The sequence below is a fragment of the Mustela lutreola genome, chromosome 6 (assembly GCF_030435805.1).
Source record: "Mustela lutreola isolate mMusLut2 chromosome 6, mMusLut2.pri, whole genome shotgun sequence".
Classification (NCBI taxonomy): Eukaryota; Metazoa; Chordata; class Mammalia; order Carnivora; family Mustelidae; genus Mustela; species Mustela lutreola.
The window spans coordinates 22,683,483-22,699,539 of NC_081295.1; the positions used below are offsets into that span (position 1 = coordinate 22,683,483).

Below are 16,057 nucleotides of genomic sequence, written 5' to 3' on the forward strand. Positions count from 1 at the left end.
ATCACAAGTAGACAGAGAGGCAGGCAGAGAGAGAGAGGGAAGCAGGCTCCCTGCTGAGCAGAGAGCCCGATGCGGGGCTCGATCCCAGGACCCTGAGATCATGACCTGAGCCGAAGGCAGCGGCTTAACCCACTGAGCCACCCAGGCGCCCAAACACTCCCTTTTTTGTGTCCTCAAGGAACATTTCACATAACTCTAGCAGATTACCTTTAAAATCTTTGAAGTTACTTTTCTGTTGACAGCGCTTTTCCCCCACTGGGCTGAATCTATTGCCAGAGTCAAGGGCTTATTTTTTTATAACTTTATAAATTTTTTTTATAACTTTATAACTCCAGCACATAGCAAAGTGGCTGGTATTAAGTAAGCACTAAATAAATGCTGGCTGAATAACGCATGAATGAGTGAGGGAGTGAATGAGTGGTCTGATACAAATGGTCTCTCAATTCGCTTTCATCTATCTGTTCTATGGTATTTATTGAGTATTACCATTATATAACACTAAGCTCTGTGCCTTAAGGGGAAGAGTAGGGAGGAAAGTAAGCTCACCATTTTTGCTCCCCCTTGGAGATGGAAGAACTATGTAACACCCCTTCTTTCTCACTTTCTTTCTCTTTTTTCTTTTCTTTTTATTTCTTTGTTAAGGAAATGTGGCTGCTGACTGCATAGGTATGCTAAATCTTCCATCTAGGTAAGTGAACTCCAGGCAGGTCGAGTTAAGAACATTTGGAAAACTGGATAAGGCATGATAAGGAAGTATGGAAGCAGCTCTGTTCTTATCACTTAATATCACTCTACATGTATTTTTTTTTTCCTCTGCCAGAGAAATACACAAAGGCAGATTTATCCAAGGCACTGGTGTATCAATGTTGTGTGTGTGTGTGTGTCTGTGTGTGTGTGTGTGTTTCTTATTTCTTCTGGTCCCTTAAGTAAAATATTTGAAGTCAGGACAGCTCAAGATCAAGATTACTCATTTGTTTGCCTGTTTTAGATGCTGGCTTATGTAAAAGGGTGTGACTGATGGAAATCTCTGGGCTCTCCAGGGGAAAACAAAAACCTGCATAGATTGAAAAAGCAATGAAACAGCCCATAAACAAAGAACCTCTCTTCTGGGTTCAAATACAAAGATACAGTTATTCTTAGAGTGTTAGCCTTTTCTTTTGCCCTTCTGAACCAGGAGATCAAGGTCAAATGCAGTAAAGAAAGCAAGATTCCCATACCAAATTTAACATGCTTATTCCCTCTTCCCTGGGAGGGGTAGGGTATGGAGGTGGAGTAAAAAGGTCTAAAAGAAATTACACACCTGGGGTCAGCCTTGAGGCCCTCTTTGGAGTCTCTCAACCCTTTCTTTTCTTGTGGTTGCCCCACCATGAAAAATGTATCTCTGATGGTAGGGAAATCTTCCAGCAGGGCTCTCAGACTATTGCAGTATGCCATAATCTGACCCCGAAGAGCATAGTGAGACATACGGCAGTTGAACCTGAAAGTCAGAAGAGATGATGTCCATAAAGTCAATCGAAGTTATTCCATCTTTCTCAGAAGAATCTACTTCCCTAAAAGGTCTTTCAAAGATAACAGAGGACCTCATCAAGAAGAAAGTTCTATCCGGTTCATGTTGCTATTGCCTGAAAGCAGAGGCATGAACCTCTTCAAAGCATCTCCCGTCCTTCATTTCTGATACATGTCAGAGGATAGTTTGGTTTGGTTTTATCCAATAGAATTGTGTTTATTAAAAAACAAACCACCTAGTGATCCGAAGGGGCACGTGCACCCCAATGTTTATAGCAGCAATGTCCACAATTGCCAAACTGTGGAAAGAGCCTGGTGTCCATTAGCAGATGAATGGATAAAGAAGATGTGGTATAGATACACACTGGAATACTATGCAGCCATCAAAAATGAAATCTTGCCACTTGCAATGCTATGGATGGAACTAGAGGGCATTATGCTAAGTTAAATAAGTCAATCAGAGAAAGATAATTATCATGTGATCTTACTGATATGTGGAATTTAAGAAACAAAACAGAGGACCATAGGGGAAGGGAGGGAAAAATAAAACAAGATGGAATCAGAGAGGGAGACAAACCACAAGAGACTTTCCTTTTTTAAAAGATTTTATTTATTTATTTTAGAGAAAGAGTGAGAGAGAGAGATGAGAGAGCACACAGAGGGAGAAGCAGGCTCTCCACTGAGCAGGGAGCCCTATGCAGGACCCCATTCCAGGACCCTGGGATCATGACTTGAGCCAAAGGTCAACGCTTAACTGACTGAGCCACTCAGGCCCTCTTCCCTCCCCCCATAAGAGTATCTTAATCATAGGAAACAAACTGAGGGTTTGCTGGAGGGTGGGGGATAGGGTAACTGGGTGGTGGACATTAAGGGGGGCATGCGATGAAATGAGCACTGGGTCTTATATAAGACTGATGAATCACTGAACTCTACTTCTGAAACTAGTAATGCATGTTAATTAATTTCATTTAAATTAAAATACATAAATAAATAAATAAATAAATGTTCAGAAGGGAAAAAAATCAATTAAAAAATTAAGAAAACCACCTGACTCATTGTCTGGATTTCTACAGAACACAGCAGTTCATTGAATTCAGGGTCAGAGAAATCAGCATATGTTGTTCACATACACCATACTTACTTCTGACAATATTCAACTATAACATCTCTCTTGACTTTGCCAACTTCATCCTATAATAAGAGAGAATGACAGTTCTTCTATTAGATGGTTGGCTATAAAAACTCTCCAGCCTAGTACATGTGTACAAACATATAGCAAACTTTAAGTAGGAAAGGGCCACACAGTTGAGATATTCTCTCTGAAGGCCAACTTGTTGAGAAATACTCCTCCATGGTTCTCTCCCATTCCTGCATCCTTATTGAGTAGCCAAGAATGCATGGCCCTGACCACTCTTTACCTGGGCCATTTCTCATGGTTCTGTTTACAAAGAGCAACATTGAAGGATGGGTAATTCTCCCTCCAGGAAAAATGGCAAGCTTGCCATAAAAAATGGAGGCTTCCTCAAGCTCAGTGTCTTTCGACTGGGACAAAAACCCACTGCACACATCTGGTCTTCTCCATGTTGCCCCCTTGAGACTTGGGAGGCAAAGAGAACTGATATAAACATAAAGGTCATGTCACCTGCTCTGCTGTGAGTCATAAATTCTTTGTCTCTGATCTAGGAGTCTTGTCTTTTAATCTGATGGCATTGGATAATCCTGAAGATCAGTTAATGAACTATAAAATTTTTCACTGGGTCAGTACTTTTTGAATATAGTAGTAAAAAAAGGTAATTGAATATTTCAATTACTTATTATAAGGAGTCCTTTACCTCCATTATTGCTCAATGGTAGTCTAGAAGTCTGGCCCCCTCACATCCCATTTGTAGAACTGGATTTGGGAAATTTAAGTCTTTCCTTTTTAGTCACAGAGAGCAAGAAAACTTAGAGATTGTAAATCTGTGATTTCTCTCCCAAATAACAATGTGTTAGTCTAATGACTTTCTCCTCAAAAAATTAATGAATCCATATTCACAAAATATAGCAATACTTTGAACTGATTAAAGGTTTGAATTTTATATTTCCCAACAGATTAGGCTAGTTTAAAACCCTTAAGTAGAAACATGTCACTAATATCTGGAAAAATCAGCTAACACAAGAATTAGATAGTGAGAGCCCTTGCTCACATTATCTAAACCCCCTGAACATCTGTGGGTCACTCGAGAGTGGGCTAATGTTCCAGAGCAGGTGCTGAAACTAGTTCCATTTCGAAAGTGACAAAATAAAATGTGGTCTTGGAAAAAAATGTGCATATTTTTAAAACTCAACTACAATTAGCTCGAATTACTTCCTTTCTATTTCTTATTGAATTCCCTTTTACAGTTATTTAAATTTTCAACAGTCCTATCCAAATAGGCTGAAAGCAAGAGATTACAAGTTAAGAATTTTTATTGGTTCAAATGTACAAGATAACGAGAGCTTCAGGGAGCCATTCTCACTAAACTCACAAGGCTCTTCATTCTGTCGGCCATGGTTTGTTTCCTGAGGAGGAAGGCGTTCAGCATCATGTCCCGCAGCCCCACCTTTTCTAGTTGAATGGACACAAAAGCCTCTGGAGCCCTGACAAGTGAACAGAGACATCTCAGCCCAAGGCAGGAAGTAAGTGGACATAGAATAAGAAGACTACACAAAAGCTCCCTGGAGGACAGGAAACCTAGGGCTGAGTACTGGGCATTGCAAAAGGAGAACAGATGTTTGTCTCCATGGTTCTCATCTTCTTCATATTTGATTCTATTCACTGGAGATGGTGATGTGTCACCACCCTTCTTGGGGTCCCCATGTGCCTGGAGCATGTATCAGTAGTCCCTCTTCTACCCCAACTTCATAGCCTAGCTCAGTGTTTGTACTACCCAGGTCCCTTTGTGCCCTCCTGGGGCTTCTACTGCAGGGGTTTCTAGATTGTAGTGGCCTCTCAAGGGTCCTCTTGGCTAGACGTATTGGTCTTACATCTTTCATCCACATGTTGGGAATGGGAATTTAGGGTATTCGAACTCTGGTCATATGTCAGATTAATGATATCTTGGGTAGTAGAGTAGTTTTGCTTGTTCGTTTTTTTTTTTTCCATTTTAAATTAGCCAGAATTAAATTAAACTGTTACAGGAAATACTCAAGATATTTATTATAGAATACAAATATCTCTCTTTTTCTGTCATGGTAGAAAGAGATCGGGACATCATAGGACATTCTTGATTTATAGTCATCTCTCGGCAGAGGTTGTAGCTCTCTGATAAGGCATCACCTTATTATCCTAAGCATTGGTAAAACCCTTGTTGGAAGAGTGAGGGTAATTCTATGCTTTTCAGTTTAAGATAAACATGGAAGACTTGGAGAGGCCCATATTCTTCTTTCTTATGTTCTGTCTGTTGGGTTTGAAAAATAGAGAGAGATGGAAGACAAAGGGGAGACAAAGAGAAGGGAGAAGGGAGGAGAAAAGGGGCTGAAGCATGTACCAGTAGTGACTCTCCATAGACCATATACTAGAAGGAGTTGAGCCTTCTCAGTGTTCATACAAGGTCTTCATACGAGGTCTTAAAAATTAAACACATGCTGGTCATTTTGGGAATTTAGGCATCCTTTAATCCCCTAACACTACATTATTGATTGACTTAAAGAAGACACCTTTGTTATTTTTAAACAAACCTTTAGGGTAGTACCTTTTGGTAGCCTGGAATCTTTCTGACAGGTGAGTAAGGGTGTCTGGAACTTTTGGACTTGGGGCTACTGGTGCATTCTCTATGTCATTCACAATTCTGGAATTTCTTCTTCTGGCTGGACCCATTCCACCATGATTTCTCAGATCTGAACTTATTTCCTAAAATGTTTTAAACCAAAGTGAATTAAGTTTCTTGGATTTGTAAGTCCTGTAGTATTGACCTCAAAATGCCCCAGACACGGAGTAGGGATGAGTTGGAGTGGAAGAGAAAGACGAGAAGCAAAACAGTGGGGAGGAGAGGAGAGAGTACGAGAGGGAAGGGAAGAGAGTATTTGCACCATGTAGGGGTGAGGCAGTAGCGTAACTATTTCTAGAATAAAGTGCAGTAGTCTAAATTGCCCTGAAAAAAAATTCTTCATTCTACAAGAGAGCTAGTTGGAGTGCTCTGTATAGAGTGGCCTCTCAAGAAATACTGTTGATGGACTTCAAGGCTGCAAGATCTGAAAAACTGAGACAGGGTGCCCACTGCGGTTCAGCCTAAGCAAATGGCGACAGGCTCCGTATGCTGTCCTGAACAATGTAATGACAAAGGGAGGGGACAAGAGGGTGTAGAAGAAAAACTGTCTATGGTGTTTTGTTGTGGTAGCCTAGGTGGACTGATACAGGAGCAATAAATGCACACTGTTTCTATCCTTCCGTCACCATCTCACTCCTTAACTCGGACAGCCTTGCTTTCAAGCTAGTCTTGCTTTCAACCCCATTAGAACTGCTCTGCCAGTCAACAATGAGCTTTTGAGAATGTAAATGGCCTCATTCTAATCCCTGCTCTTCCCGTTCTTCTCTCTACATTTATCTACCTATCTACCTATCAACTTTCAACTTTTTTCTTTTTTTCCTCTTCTTTTAAAAATAATAGCTTTACTGAGATATAACTGACATTTAATAACCAGCACATATTTAAGTTTTGGCATATGTATACAACTATGAAATCTGCAATCAGAATAATGACCATCCCATCCACCCAGCCCCCCTTCTCAAAAAAAGGTAATTGAATATTTCAATTACTTATTATAAGGAGTCCTTTACCTCAATTATTGCTCAGTGGTAGTCTAGAAGTCTGGCCTCCTCACATCCCATTTGTAGAACTGGATTTGGGAAATTTAAGTCTTTCCTTTTTAGTCACAGAGAGGGAAAAAACTTAGAGATTGTAAACCTGTGATTTCTCTCCCAAATAACAATGTGTTAGTCTAATGACTTTCTCCTCAAAAGTGGTCAATAACAGTCAACCACTGTTCTCTGCTTTCTCCAACCATAGGTTAGAATGCATTTTCTAGAATTTTATATAAATGGAGTCATGCAGTAGGTACTCTTTTTTGTATGGTTTCATCCATATTGCTGTATCTCACTAACTCATTTGTTTGTATTGCTGAGTAGTATTCCATTATATGGATACACCACAAGTTGTTTATCTGTTCACTTGATGAAGGACATTTGGGTTCTTTCCAGGTCTTGGCTAGTTTAAATAAAGCTGCTACAAACATCTGTGTATGTTTTCATATGAACATGTGTTTTCATTTCTCTTGGGTAAATACCCAGGAGTGGAATGGCTGGATTATATGGTAAGTGTATGTTTGAGTTTTTAAGAAACTGTCAAAATGCCTTGCAAGGTGATTGACCACTTGGCATTCCCTTTAGCAGTGTATGAGAGTTCCGTATCTTCCACATCCCTGCCAACACTCAAAACGGTCAGTCTTTTTAATTTTAACCATTCTAATGGGTGTGAAGTCGTTTCTCACTAGGGTTTTAATTTGCATTTTCCTAACAACTCTAATTTCTCTAATAACTAAAAAGGTGTGAAACACCTTTTTATGTGCTTATTTACCATCTGTACATCTTCTTTGGTGACTCATTTCTTCCTGAAACTCTCTTCTCCTTTGGCTTTGGTAGCAGTCTACAATTTTGTTCTCTCCCTGTCTCTCATCTCTTTCCTTTCCTCCTCCCTTCCCTCATTTCCTCTTGTTTCCTTTCCTTGTCTCCATCATTTACTGCTCCTTCTTACATCATCAGGCCTCTTCTTGTCCCACCCTTGTAGGAGAGCAATATAAACACACTCACACACACACACAGTATTTCCATCTATTCACATACATTACTACATGTTCATATATTACTATACATATTCACATATTCATTCATATATATAGCCCTAATGTCTTCCTATTCCTGCTCTTGCTCCAACGCAGTGACTTTAAACATTTGTTTTTTGAATGGATCTTAGGAACTTATAATACTTTCACTCTCCATTTCAATAAGAATAACCTCACTTATATCTATTTTATAGATTAGTATTCTTTACAAGATTAAAGGAATTGAATGTAGAATTCCTTATGTCAACCATGTATGAAAATCACCAGTTGTGGGCAAGCTGGGCTCTTCATTTTCGGTAGTACCCATCTGCCCTTTCTTGTTCCCAAGCATGAGTTATCTGAGGGCTCTTCTCCTTGCCTGTCAAAAAGCTCAGCCTTCAGGTTTTCCTAAATGCCCACTCTCTGCGCTGCTCTTCCTGGTTCCCCAGATGTGACCTTTCTTTTTCTTTAAATTCCTTCAATAGCTTGTTGAACCTCTTTTATGACTTGTGCTTAAACCACTTGTGAGCCTGTCCCCCTTCTATACACTGGTCTCTAAATTCCTCAGGAGTATGAACTGTGCCTCAGTATAATCTGATGAGCGTAACATATAGGAGGGACTGAATTAAGGTTTTGGGGATTGAGATTCTTTTAAAAATCTATATAACTTACTCTATCCTTATTTTCTACTTCAGCATTTAATTTCTATGGGAGTTACTATCTGGCAGTAGAAGTGAGGAATGAGTATTCTCAAGAATTCTATTCGAATTCTCCTATTAACATGAAGAATAGAAATAGATAAATAGAGGTTGGCAAATCTGATAAGGGTTAAATATAGTGAGCTGCAGAGAATCCATAAGACTTAATGTTAAGGGGCACCTGTGTGGCTCAGTTGGTTGAGCAACTGCCTTCGGCTCAGGTCATGATCCTGGACTTCCAGAATCGAGTCCCACATCGGGCTCCCAGCTCCTTGGGGAGTCTGCTTCTCCCTCTGACCTTCTCTCTCATGCTCTCTCTCACTCATTCTCCCTCAAATAAATAAATAAAATCTTTAAAAAAAAAAAAAAAGACTTAATGTTAAAAGACCACCTGGAGAGTTGATTTCCTAAAACCATGGTTAATTTTACTGGTGAACATACATGCACATGAGAACTAGACTGTTGTTTAAAAAAGTGGAGAAAATCCCTATGAACTGATGTGGAGTGATTTCTAGGATATACTGCTTAGTGAAAAAACAAAGTCCCAAAGAGTATATGTAAATAAAATTCAAAACTCTTTCATGATAAAATCATTCAAGAAACTAAGAATAGAGAGAAATGTCCTCAGCCTATAAAAGGCATCTCAGAAAAACCCATAATTAACATCATAATTAGTGGTAAAAATTTGAAAGCTTTCTCCCTAAGATCAGGAATAAGATAGTAATACCCACTCTTGCCATTTCTATTTAGCTTTTTACTGGATGGTCTAGTTATGGCAGTTAGACAAGGAAATGAAAGAAAAGGCATCTAGATTGGAAAGGAAGAAGTGAAGTTATTTCTATTTGCAGAAACATGATCTTGTGTATAAAAAGTCCTAAGGAGGAATGCCTGGGTGGCTCAGTCAGTTAAACATCTGCCCTCAGCTCAGTTCATGATCTCAGGGTCCTGGGATTGAGCCCTATGTCAGGCTCCCTGCTTAGTGGGGAGTCTGCTTCTACCTCTACCTCTGCCCCTTCCCCTACTGCTTGTGCGCTCTCTCTCTCTCTCAAATAAATAAAGCATTTTATTTTTTTAAAGATTTTTATTTATTTATTTTGAGATAGAGAGAGAGACAGAGTGAGAAAGAGCACGAGAGGGGAGGTCAGAGGGAGAAGCAGACTCCCCATGAAGCTGGGAGCCTGATGTGCGACTTGATCCCAGGACTCTGGGACCATGACCCAAGCCGAAGGCAGTTGTTTAACCAACTGAGTCACCCAAGCACCCAAATAAAGTCTTTTTTAAAAAATCCCAAGAAATATATACATACATACAAGTAAACTATTAAAACTAATAAACTATAGTTTAGTCAGGATACAAGATCAATACACAAAAACAAATGGCATTTCTATATATTAGCAATAAACATTCTGAAAATGAAATTAAGAAAACAATTCCATTTATAATAATAGAATAAAAAATAAATATTTTGGAATTAATTTAACAAAAGAAGTACAGAACTTGTACACTGACAACTACAAAATACTGTTGAAAGAAATTAAAGACATAAATAGAGAGACATCCATGTTCATGGATCAGAAGACTTAAGATGGCAATAGTATTCAAACTCATCTATAGATTCAATCCAATCCCTGTCAAAGTCTCACATGTGTGTGTGTGTGTGTGTGTGTGCAGAAATTGACAAGCTGATCCTAAAATTCATATAAAAATACAAGGGTCTCAAAATAGCTAAAGCCATCCTGAAAATAAGAGAACAAAGTTGGAGGACTCACATTTCTCAATTTCAAAACTTAATACAACTTACAGTAATCAAAACAGCAGGGATAGTAACATAAAAATAGACATATAGAACAATGGACTAGAATTCAGTGTCCAGAAATACACTCTTACATTTATGGTCAATTGATTTTTGACAAAGGTGTCAAGATAATTCAATGGCGAAAGATGAGTTTTTTCAACAAATGGTGCTGGGACGACACACCGTGTGCCAAAGAATGAGGTTAGACTATGTACAAAAATTAACCATAAATGAACATAGACCGAAATGCAAGACCTAAGCTCTCAGAAGAAAACAGAGGAGTAGACCTTTGTGACTTTGGATTCAGCAACAATTTCTTAAATATGACACCAAAAGAATAAATGACAAAAGAAAGACTGGATGAATGGAACTCATCAAAATGAAAAAGTTCTGCTTCAAAGGATACCATCAAGAAAGTGAGAAGATGGCCCTCAGAATGGGAGAAAATATTTGCAAATCATATACTTGGTAAGTATACATATACTGATACTTGTATTCAGAATACATAAATAACTTATAATTCAATAATGAAAAGAAAAATTTTATTTTATATAAAAGGGAAAGAATTTGAATAGAAATTTCTCTAATGAAGACATATAAGTCGCCAATAAGCATATGAAAAGATGTTCAATGTTATTAGTAATTAGAGAAATGCAAATTAAAAACCACAATAAGATAGCATTTTACTCCCAATAGGAGGGCTAAAATAAAAAAAGAGAGACATTAACAAGGGTTAACAAAACTCAAAACATATGTCCTTGTAAAAACCTACACACGAATGCTCACAGTCGCCTTATTCATAATGGCCAAAAAGTAACAGAACCCAATATCTGCCAGCTGATGAATGGATAAATAAAATGTGATCTCTCTATATAATGAAATGTTACTTATCAGTAAAAAGGAACGAAGTCCTGATTCTACATTCTACATCATGGATAAAACTTGAAAACATGCTAAGTGAAAAAAATCCAGATTCAAAAGACTGTATGTTGAATGATTCCATTTATGTGAAATGTTCAAAATAGGAAAATCTATAGAGCCAGAAAGTAGATTACTGTTTGCTGCGGGCTGAGGGAAGGGGGTCCAATGGGAAGTGACTACTAATGGGTAAAGGATTTCCTTTGAAAGTGATAAAACAATGATCTGGAATTAGATAGTGATGAAGGTTATGAAATATAGTGAATTATATACTTTAAAGGGGTAAATTTTATGTTATGTAAATTAGATCTCAATGACAACCACAGAAATCTGGGGGGAAATGGGTTATACATTGTGTCTTATCTTTTGTAGAAAAAAGAAGGGACAAATGTCTCCGTTTACTTTTGCAAAAAGCAATGCAGGAAGAACAAAACAGAAAACAAGAAAGTCAGGAATCTCCTAAAGGGTCGACATGGAGGAACAAGACGTTTTCTGCTGCATGAGTCTAGCTAGCCAATATTACAGAGTAACACACAAAGAAAAAATTGTTAGCAAATCACTAAAAATTAAGAGACTCAGTAAGGATCTGGTCATGTGTTGACCTCACATTAGGAAAGAAGGAAAGGAGATAAAATGATAGAAAAGAAGGAAGAAAGAGAAGGAAGCGGAGGAGGCGCAGAAGGAAAGAAGGGAGGGGGGGCAGGCTAAGGGGAAGATGGGGTGGAAGGGGTACCCTGGCATCTGCTGTCATAGTGGTAGCATGTCTCAGGTTTCTCTAGATAGGCTGACCTTTGCATCAGCAGGACAGCCCCACCGGGGCATGGGATCGGAGGATGCCTGCTGGACAGCCACCATCAAGGCATTTTTCTGAGCTGCTTGGCATGCAAGGGTCACTTGCATATTTTCCACTCCTGAATGGGATAAGAGCTGAAGGAAGAAAATGTGAAAGGTATTAGGAATTTCTGCCATAAAGAAAGAGATGAAGTAGAGGATTTGAGATGACCACTTCTTCAACATGTAAACATAGGAATCAAACTGCCCGGTGAGCTGAGATCCTTGCTCCTTCTCGGCCACAGGACTGAATTTGGTCTCTCTCTAAGCACCATTTCATCCCAGGAAGGCACCCTCCTGGCCCGATTTGCCCTGTAGCTGGACACCATCAGGTTTCTAGTCAGAAAAGGATGAGTAGGCTCTGATGAACTAGCACACGTACCCAGTGGCAGCCTTATAAAAACTGCCAAGAGTAGATTAATGTTTAGAAAATCCACACACAGGCGTGCCTTGGTGACTCGGTCAGTTAAACATCGGACTTTGGCTCAGGCCATGATCTTGGGGTCCTGGGATTGAGTCCCGAAGTAGGCTCCACACTCAGCAGGGAGTCTGCTTGTCCCTCTCCCTCTGTCCTTCCCCCACCCCCACTCATGCTTTCTCTGTCTCTCAAATAAATAAAATCTTTAAAAAAAAATTCAAAAAGTAAAAAATACACAAATACAAACCTACACATACATGCACAGGAGCAAAGAAATTCATTTAAGTGGAAGGGGTAAAATACCAGCACCAAATTTAAGAAGATTAGATAAAAGCTCCAATAACAGGTGCATTTTAAAAACCTGGCACGAAGATGGTTCACAACATGTGCTTCCTTTTAAAACCTAACAGAAGTTATTGCAAGCCATGGTGCAGGCTCTAGGGTTCAAACCAGACCAATATGCACAACAAATAAGACCAGGCGATCATCATTATTTATGAGCTGGAAACTTTTTTTCTACATGGGATCCAAACATATGAATTAAATATGATTTTTAAAGAAATACGTAAGCAAATTGCTTAATTTTACTTTAGTTTTCTTTAAAAAAAAAATTTACCTTAAGGATGGCTTCCTTTGTATAAAAGCTGAACTTGCCAACCTGGTTATCTTCTACCTCAGAGATGGCTAAGACAAGGGTGGCAGGAGCATATCTGCAAGAAGAAACATGACATTGTTCTGTTGTTCTGTGCCGTTAGTCAAGAGATGCTCTTTCTGATGGGACCAAATCGTATGCGATCAGCTCTGAGACATCCACAATAATACCAACTACAGATATTACACAATACTTGATATTTCTGCCCAAAGACTGAAGGGCTCTGGGGTCTTTTCAATCCTTACAGGACTTGATCTCCCTGAAGTTTCCTTGTGGTGACCATGGACTCCAAATTCTTTTCTCTTGATCCCAATTCTACTGTTTTATCCTGTTTCTCTTTGTACCTTCGACCTCATGTCCGCAGGCTCTTCACTAACTTAAGCCCTCTGTCCACTCCCTAAAAGCTGTCCAGTTCTTACTCTCTTCCATTGCCCCAATAATTTTCTAAATGTTCTTTGCAACCATGTTTATGCCTTGGGATATGGTCCTTTGTCCATACCTATGAGATTTGGTCAAGTAATTTAGTATCTATGAACCTTGGTTTCTTCATTTGTAAATGGGAGATATCACCTATCTCATAGGGTTAAGGCAAATATTAAATGGGATAATATGCATGAACATGATTTTTAAAATGTAAGCTACTATGCTCATGTTTGATATATGTTGTTGTTATAACAGTACTCCAAAGTGGCAACTTTAAGGAATTAACATACATAAAATAAATGCAAACTCAAGAGACAAGATCCTTGGATGCATAAACCTTCCCCTGGTAACTCAGAAGGCTCCCAGATCTTGTAGGAGTGTTGGGTCATTGTTGGGAGAACCAATCACAGCTTGACCAGGTCACAGATGATTTGGGCACTTTGTGCTGATTGGTTGATTCCAGTTGAACAAAAATATGCCCTATTTCACAACAGTGTAGAAGTCCAGCTCAAGTAGGAGGCCCTTGAAGAGCCAGAGAATTAGCTTGGCTCCAGGTTGGAGACCTAGTTAGCCTCATCTGAGCCCAATCACCCTTCCTGCCTTCTGTGAGACATGTATATATCCTCATGATAAATTCTCTTTTTGGTTTAGCTAGTGTGACAGGTTAGATTAGGAAATATTTTGCCTCCGGGGGACATTTGGAAATGTCTGGAGACATCTGAGATTGTTATAGTTGGGAAGGAGATGTGTTACTGGCATTTAGGAGTTAGTGATCAGGGGTCCTGATAAACCACTTCTGCTGCACAGGACAACCTCCTCTAAGAAAGAGTTATTCAGCCCCAAATCTTGATAATACCAAGGTTGAGAAATTCTATTCATATTCTATCATTCTAACCTTCTCCATTTCAGCTCATGGTCTTTTTGGAAAAGAGAGGAGTCCTTTAACGTATTAACACATCAAAGTTACATTTTGAGCACTAAGCCACACTAGCAAAACAAAGGTGACTTTTCCCCCTTGAAGTCATCTTTGCTTTCCTTGGGGTGGGGTCAGTACCAGGAATCTCCAGGGACAGAGCTTGGACCCTCAGGGGAAGGACAGACTAGAAGAAAAGGAGAGAATAGGGAAATAGAGGTTTCTTCTCAGCACACATCAAAGGCTGACTCTGCCCAGAGGAAAAGGATTCTTTTCCCAACTAAGTAGATTCATGATCTGCCACTAGCCAGAGTGTTTTCTTTCCAGCAACCGGCTAAACCTATGGGGCATGAAGAAGTTTCACTGCTTTGAGTCCGCTTCTGCTGCTGGCTAACGGAAGAGTCAGACTGAGATATTGCCATGCATGTTAGATTCGTACATGATATTAGAGTTTCAAGGAAACAGCTGCTCAAAAAATTTGACTGACTTCTTCCTCATTCCAGGGAAAGTGAGAAGCAATCTGGACTTCTGGTCCATGCTTCTTGCCCATGAGACAAACCCTCCCACTCCCTTATACCCAAAAGCAACACGGTCAACCTGGGCAGTGGTTGAGCCTGTGATTCTATCTTACTTGAGCTCTCTGATCCAATTCTTCCATTAATCAGTGTTTTTCAATTCAATTATCCCCTTTCACTGAGCTCTCCCCTGACCCTTAGTAAAGAAGAAAAAAGAAATGGCATCATGACAGATGGAATATAAGAGAGGGAATTTGGAAATAAAGTTGTATTTGTGTGCCAGTGGTGATAGAAATTATTTTTCACTGGCCGTTCATTCTACCACTACATTATTTTCACTTTGACCTTTTCAAGACTCACCTGTCCACTTGATCACTGTCCTCCAGCAGAGAGGTAATAAAGACAGGAGGCGGGTGGTCCACTTTGTCTTTGAGTGATGCAAATTCAAAGTGAATGGGCCTCAGATACAAATGGAACTCTTCAAAACCCATCTCCCATGCCAGTTCCTTATAGAGACTAAAGGTGGGGGGTGGTTAGATAAAGAACCAAGAGCATTTGCTATTATTTTCCACTAAAAGAAAAGTAAGTGATAAGAAAACCCAAAAAATCTGAATAAGCACAAAAGTAAAAGTCAAAACAAGAGTAAGCCAAGTCCAGTATAAAGTGAATGAGTCATAAAGGTCTTGAATCCACTTTACACTATGACAGACAGTTAAATATAGTAGTTAACGTAGGAGGAGATATGCTTGGGCACTTCCTCAACTCTCATTTCCTGCAAGCTGGCTTCTGTCTTCAGAGTGCTCATGGGGTCACCCATACTGCTTTCAATACAAGGCTCACTATTTTCTCTCAGAGCTCTTTACAGCTGGTAACTGTCCTCTCTTTGAGGAACATCTTTGTTCTCTTGGATCCAGGGTCTCTACACTCCTACGTCATGACCACTATCACTCAGTCTTCATTGGCTTCTCTTCTTCCTCTTTTATTTTCAAATCCTAGTATTTCCTGGGGTTTTAAAACCTGGTCCTCTTCTCATCTTTTCTGTCCCCTCCTTGGGGAGTTCGTCTTCCAACCCTGAGCCCTAATGATCACCCCCTAGTATAAGAACTTGTGAGCTGTCCTCTGTCTGAGCTCTGCTCCCACATTTACATGGCTTGCAGCAAGGCCCTGTTCAGATGCCCCTCTGGCAGTTCAGCCTTAAGAGTCTAGAATGCCTCCCCACCCCCTACACCCACATTTTAACACATTTCTCCATTTTGAAAAGTTGGTACATTAAGGCTGAATTCAAAGGGCATCTTTATTAGTTTGCTAGGCTCCTGTGACAAAGTAACATAAACAGAGATTTGTCTCACAGTTCTGGAGGCTAGAAGTCTGGGATCAAGGTGTTGGTAGGGTTGTTTCCTTCTGAGGGCCATGAGGGAAGGATCTGTTCCAAACCTCTCTCCTTGGCTTACACATGGCCATCTTCTGCTTGTGTCTTCACATCATCTTCCTTCTTTGCATGTCTGTTTCCAAGTTTCCTCCTCTTAAAAGAACACCAGTCATATCGGAAG

The 16,057-nt window shown here is 39.6% G+C and overlaps 1 protein-coding gene across 6 annotated transcripts in view; it reads right to left on the reverse strand.

The window, feature by feature from the left end:
• Window positions 1-16,057, reverse strand: part of LOC131833517 (uncharacterized) — a 206,821-nt gene that overhangs the window by 91,243 nt on the left and 99,521 nt on the right. For all 6 annotated transcript variants that reach the window (XR_009354499.1, XR_009354500.1, XR_009354501.1 and 3 more), the window contains exons 22-28: window positions 14,868-15,023; window positions 12,621-12,714; window positions 11,545-11,682; window positions 5,220-5,377; window positions 4,014-4,125; window positions 2,648-2,697; window positions 1,301-1,477 (exon numbers count right to left, since the gene is read on the reverse strand). Coding sequence is in view for 3 of the 6 variants with exons in the window: in XM_059176879.1 (XP_059032862.1) it covers window positions 1,301-1,477; window positions 2,648-2,697; window positions 4,014-4,125; window positions 5,220-5,377; window positions 11,545-11,682; window positions 12,621-12,714; window positions 14,868-15,023 (885 nt within the window). In the remaining 3 variants the exon portion in view is untranslated. The remainder of the gene's footprint in view (window positions 1-1,300; window positions 1,478-2,647; window positions 2,698-4,013; window positions 4,126-5,219; window positions 5,378-11,544; window positions 11,683-12,620; window positions 12,715-14,867; window positions 15,024-16,057) is intronic.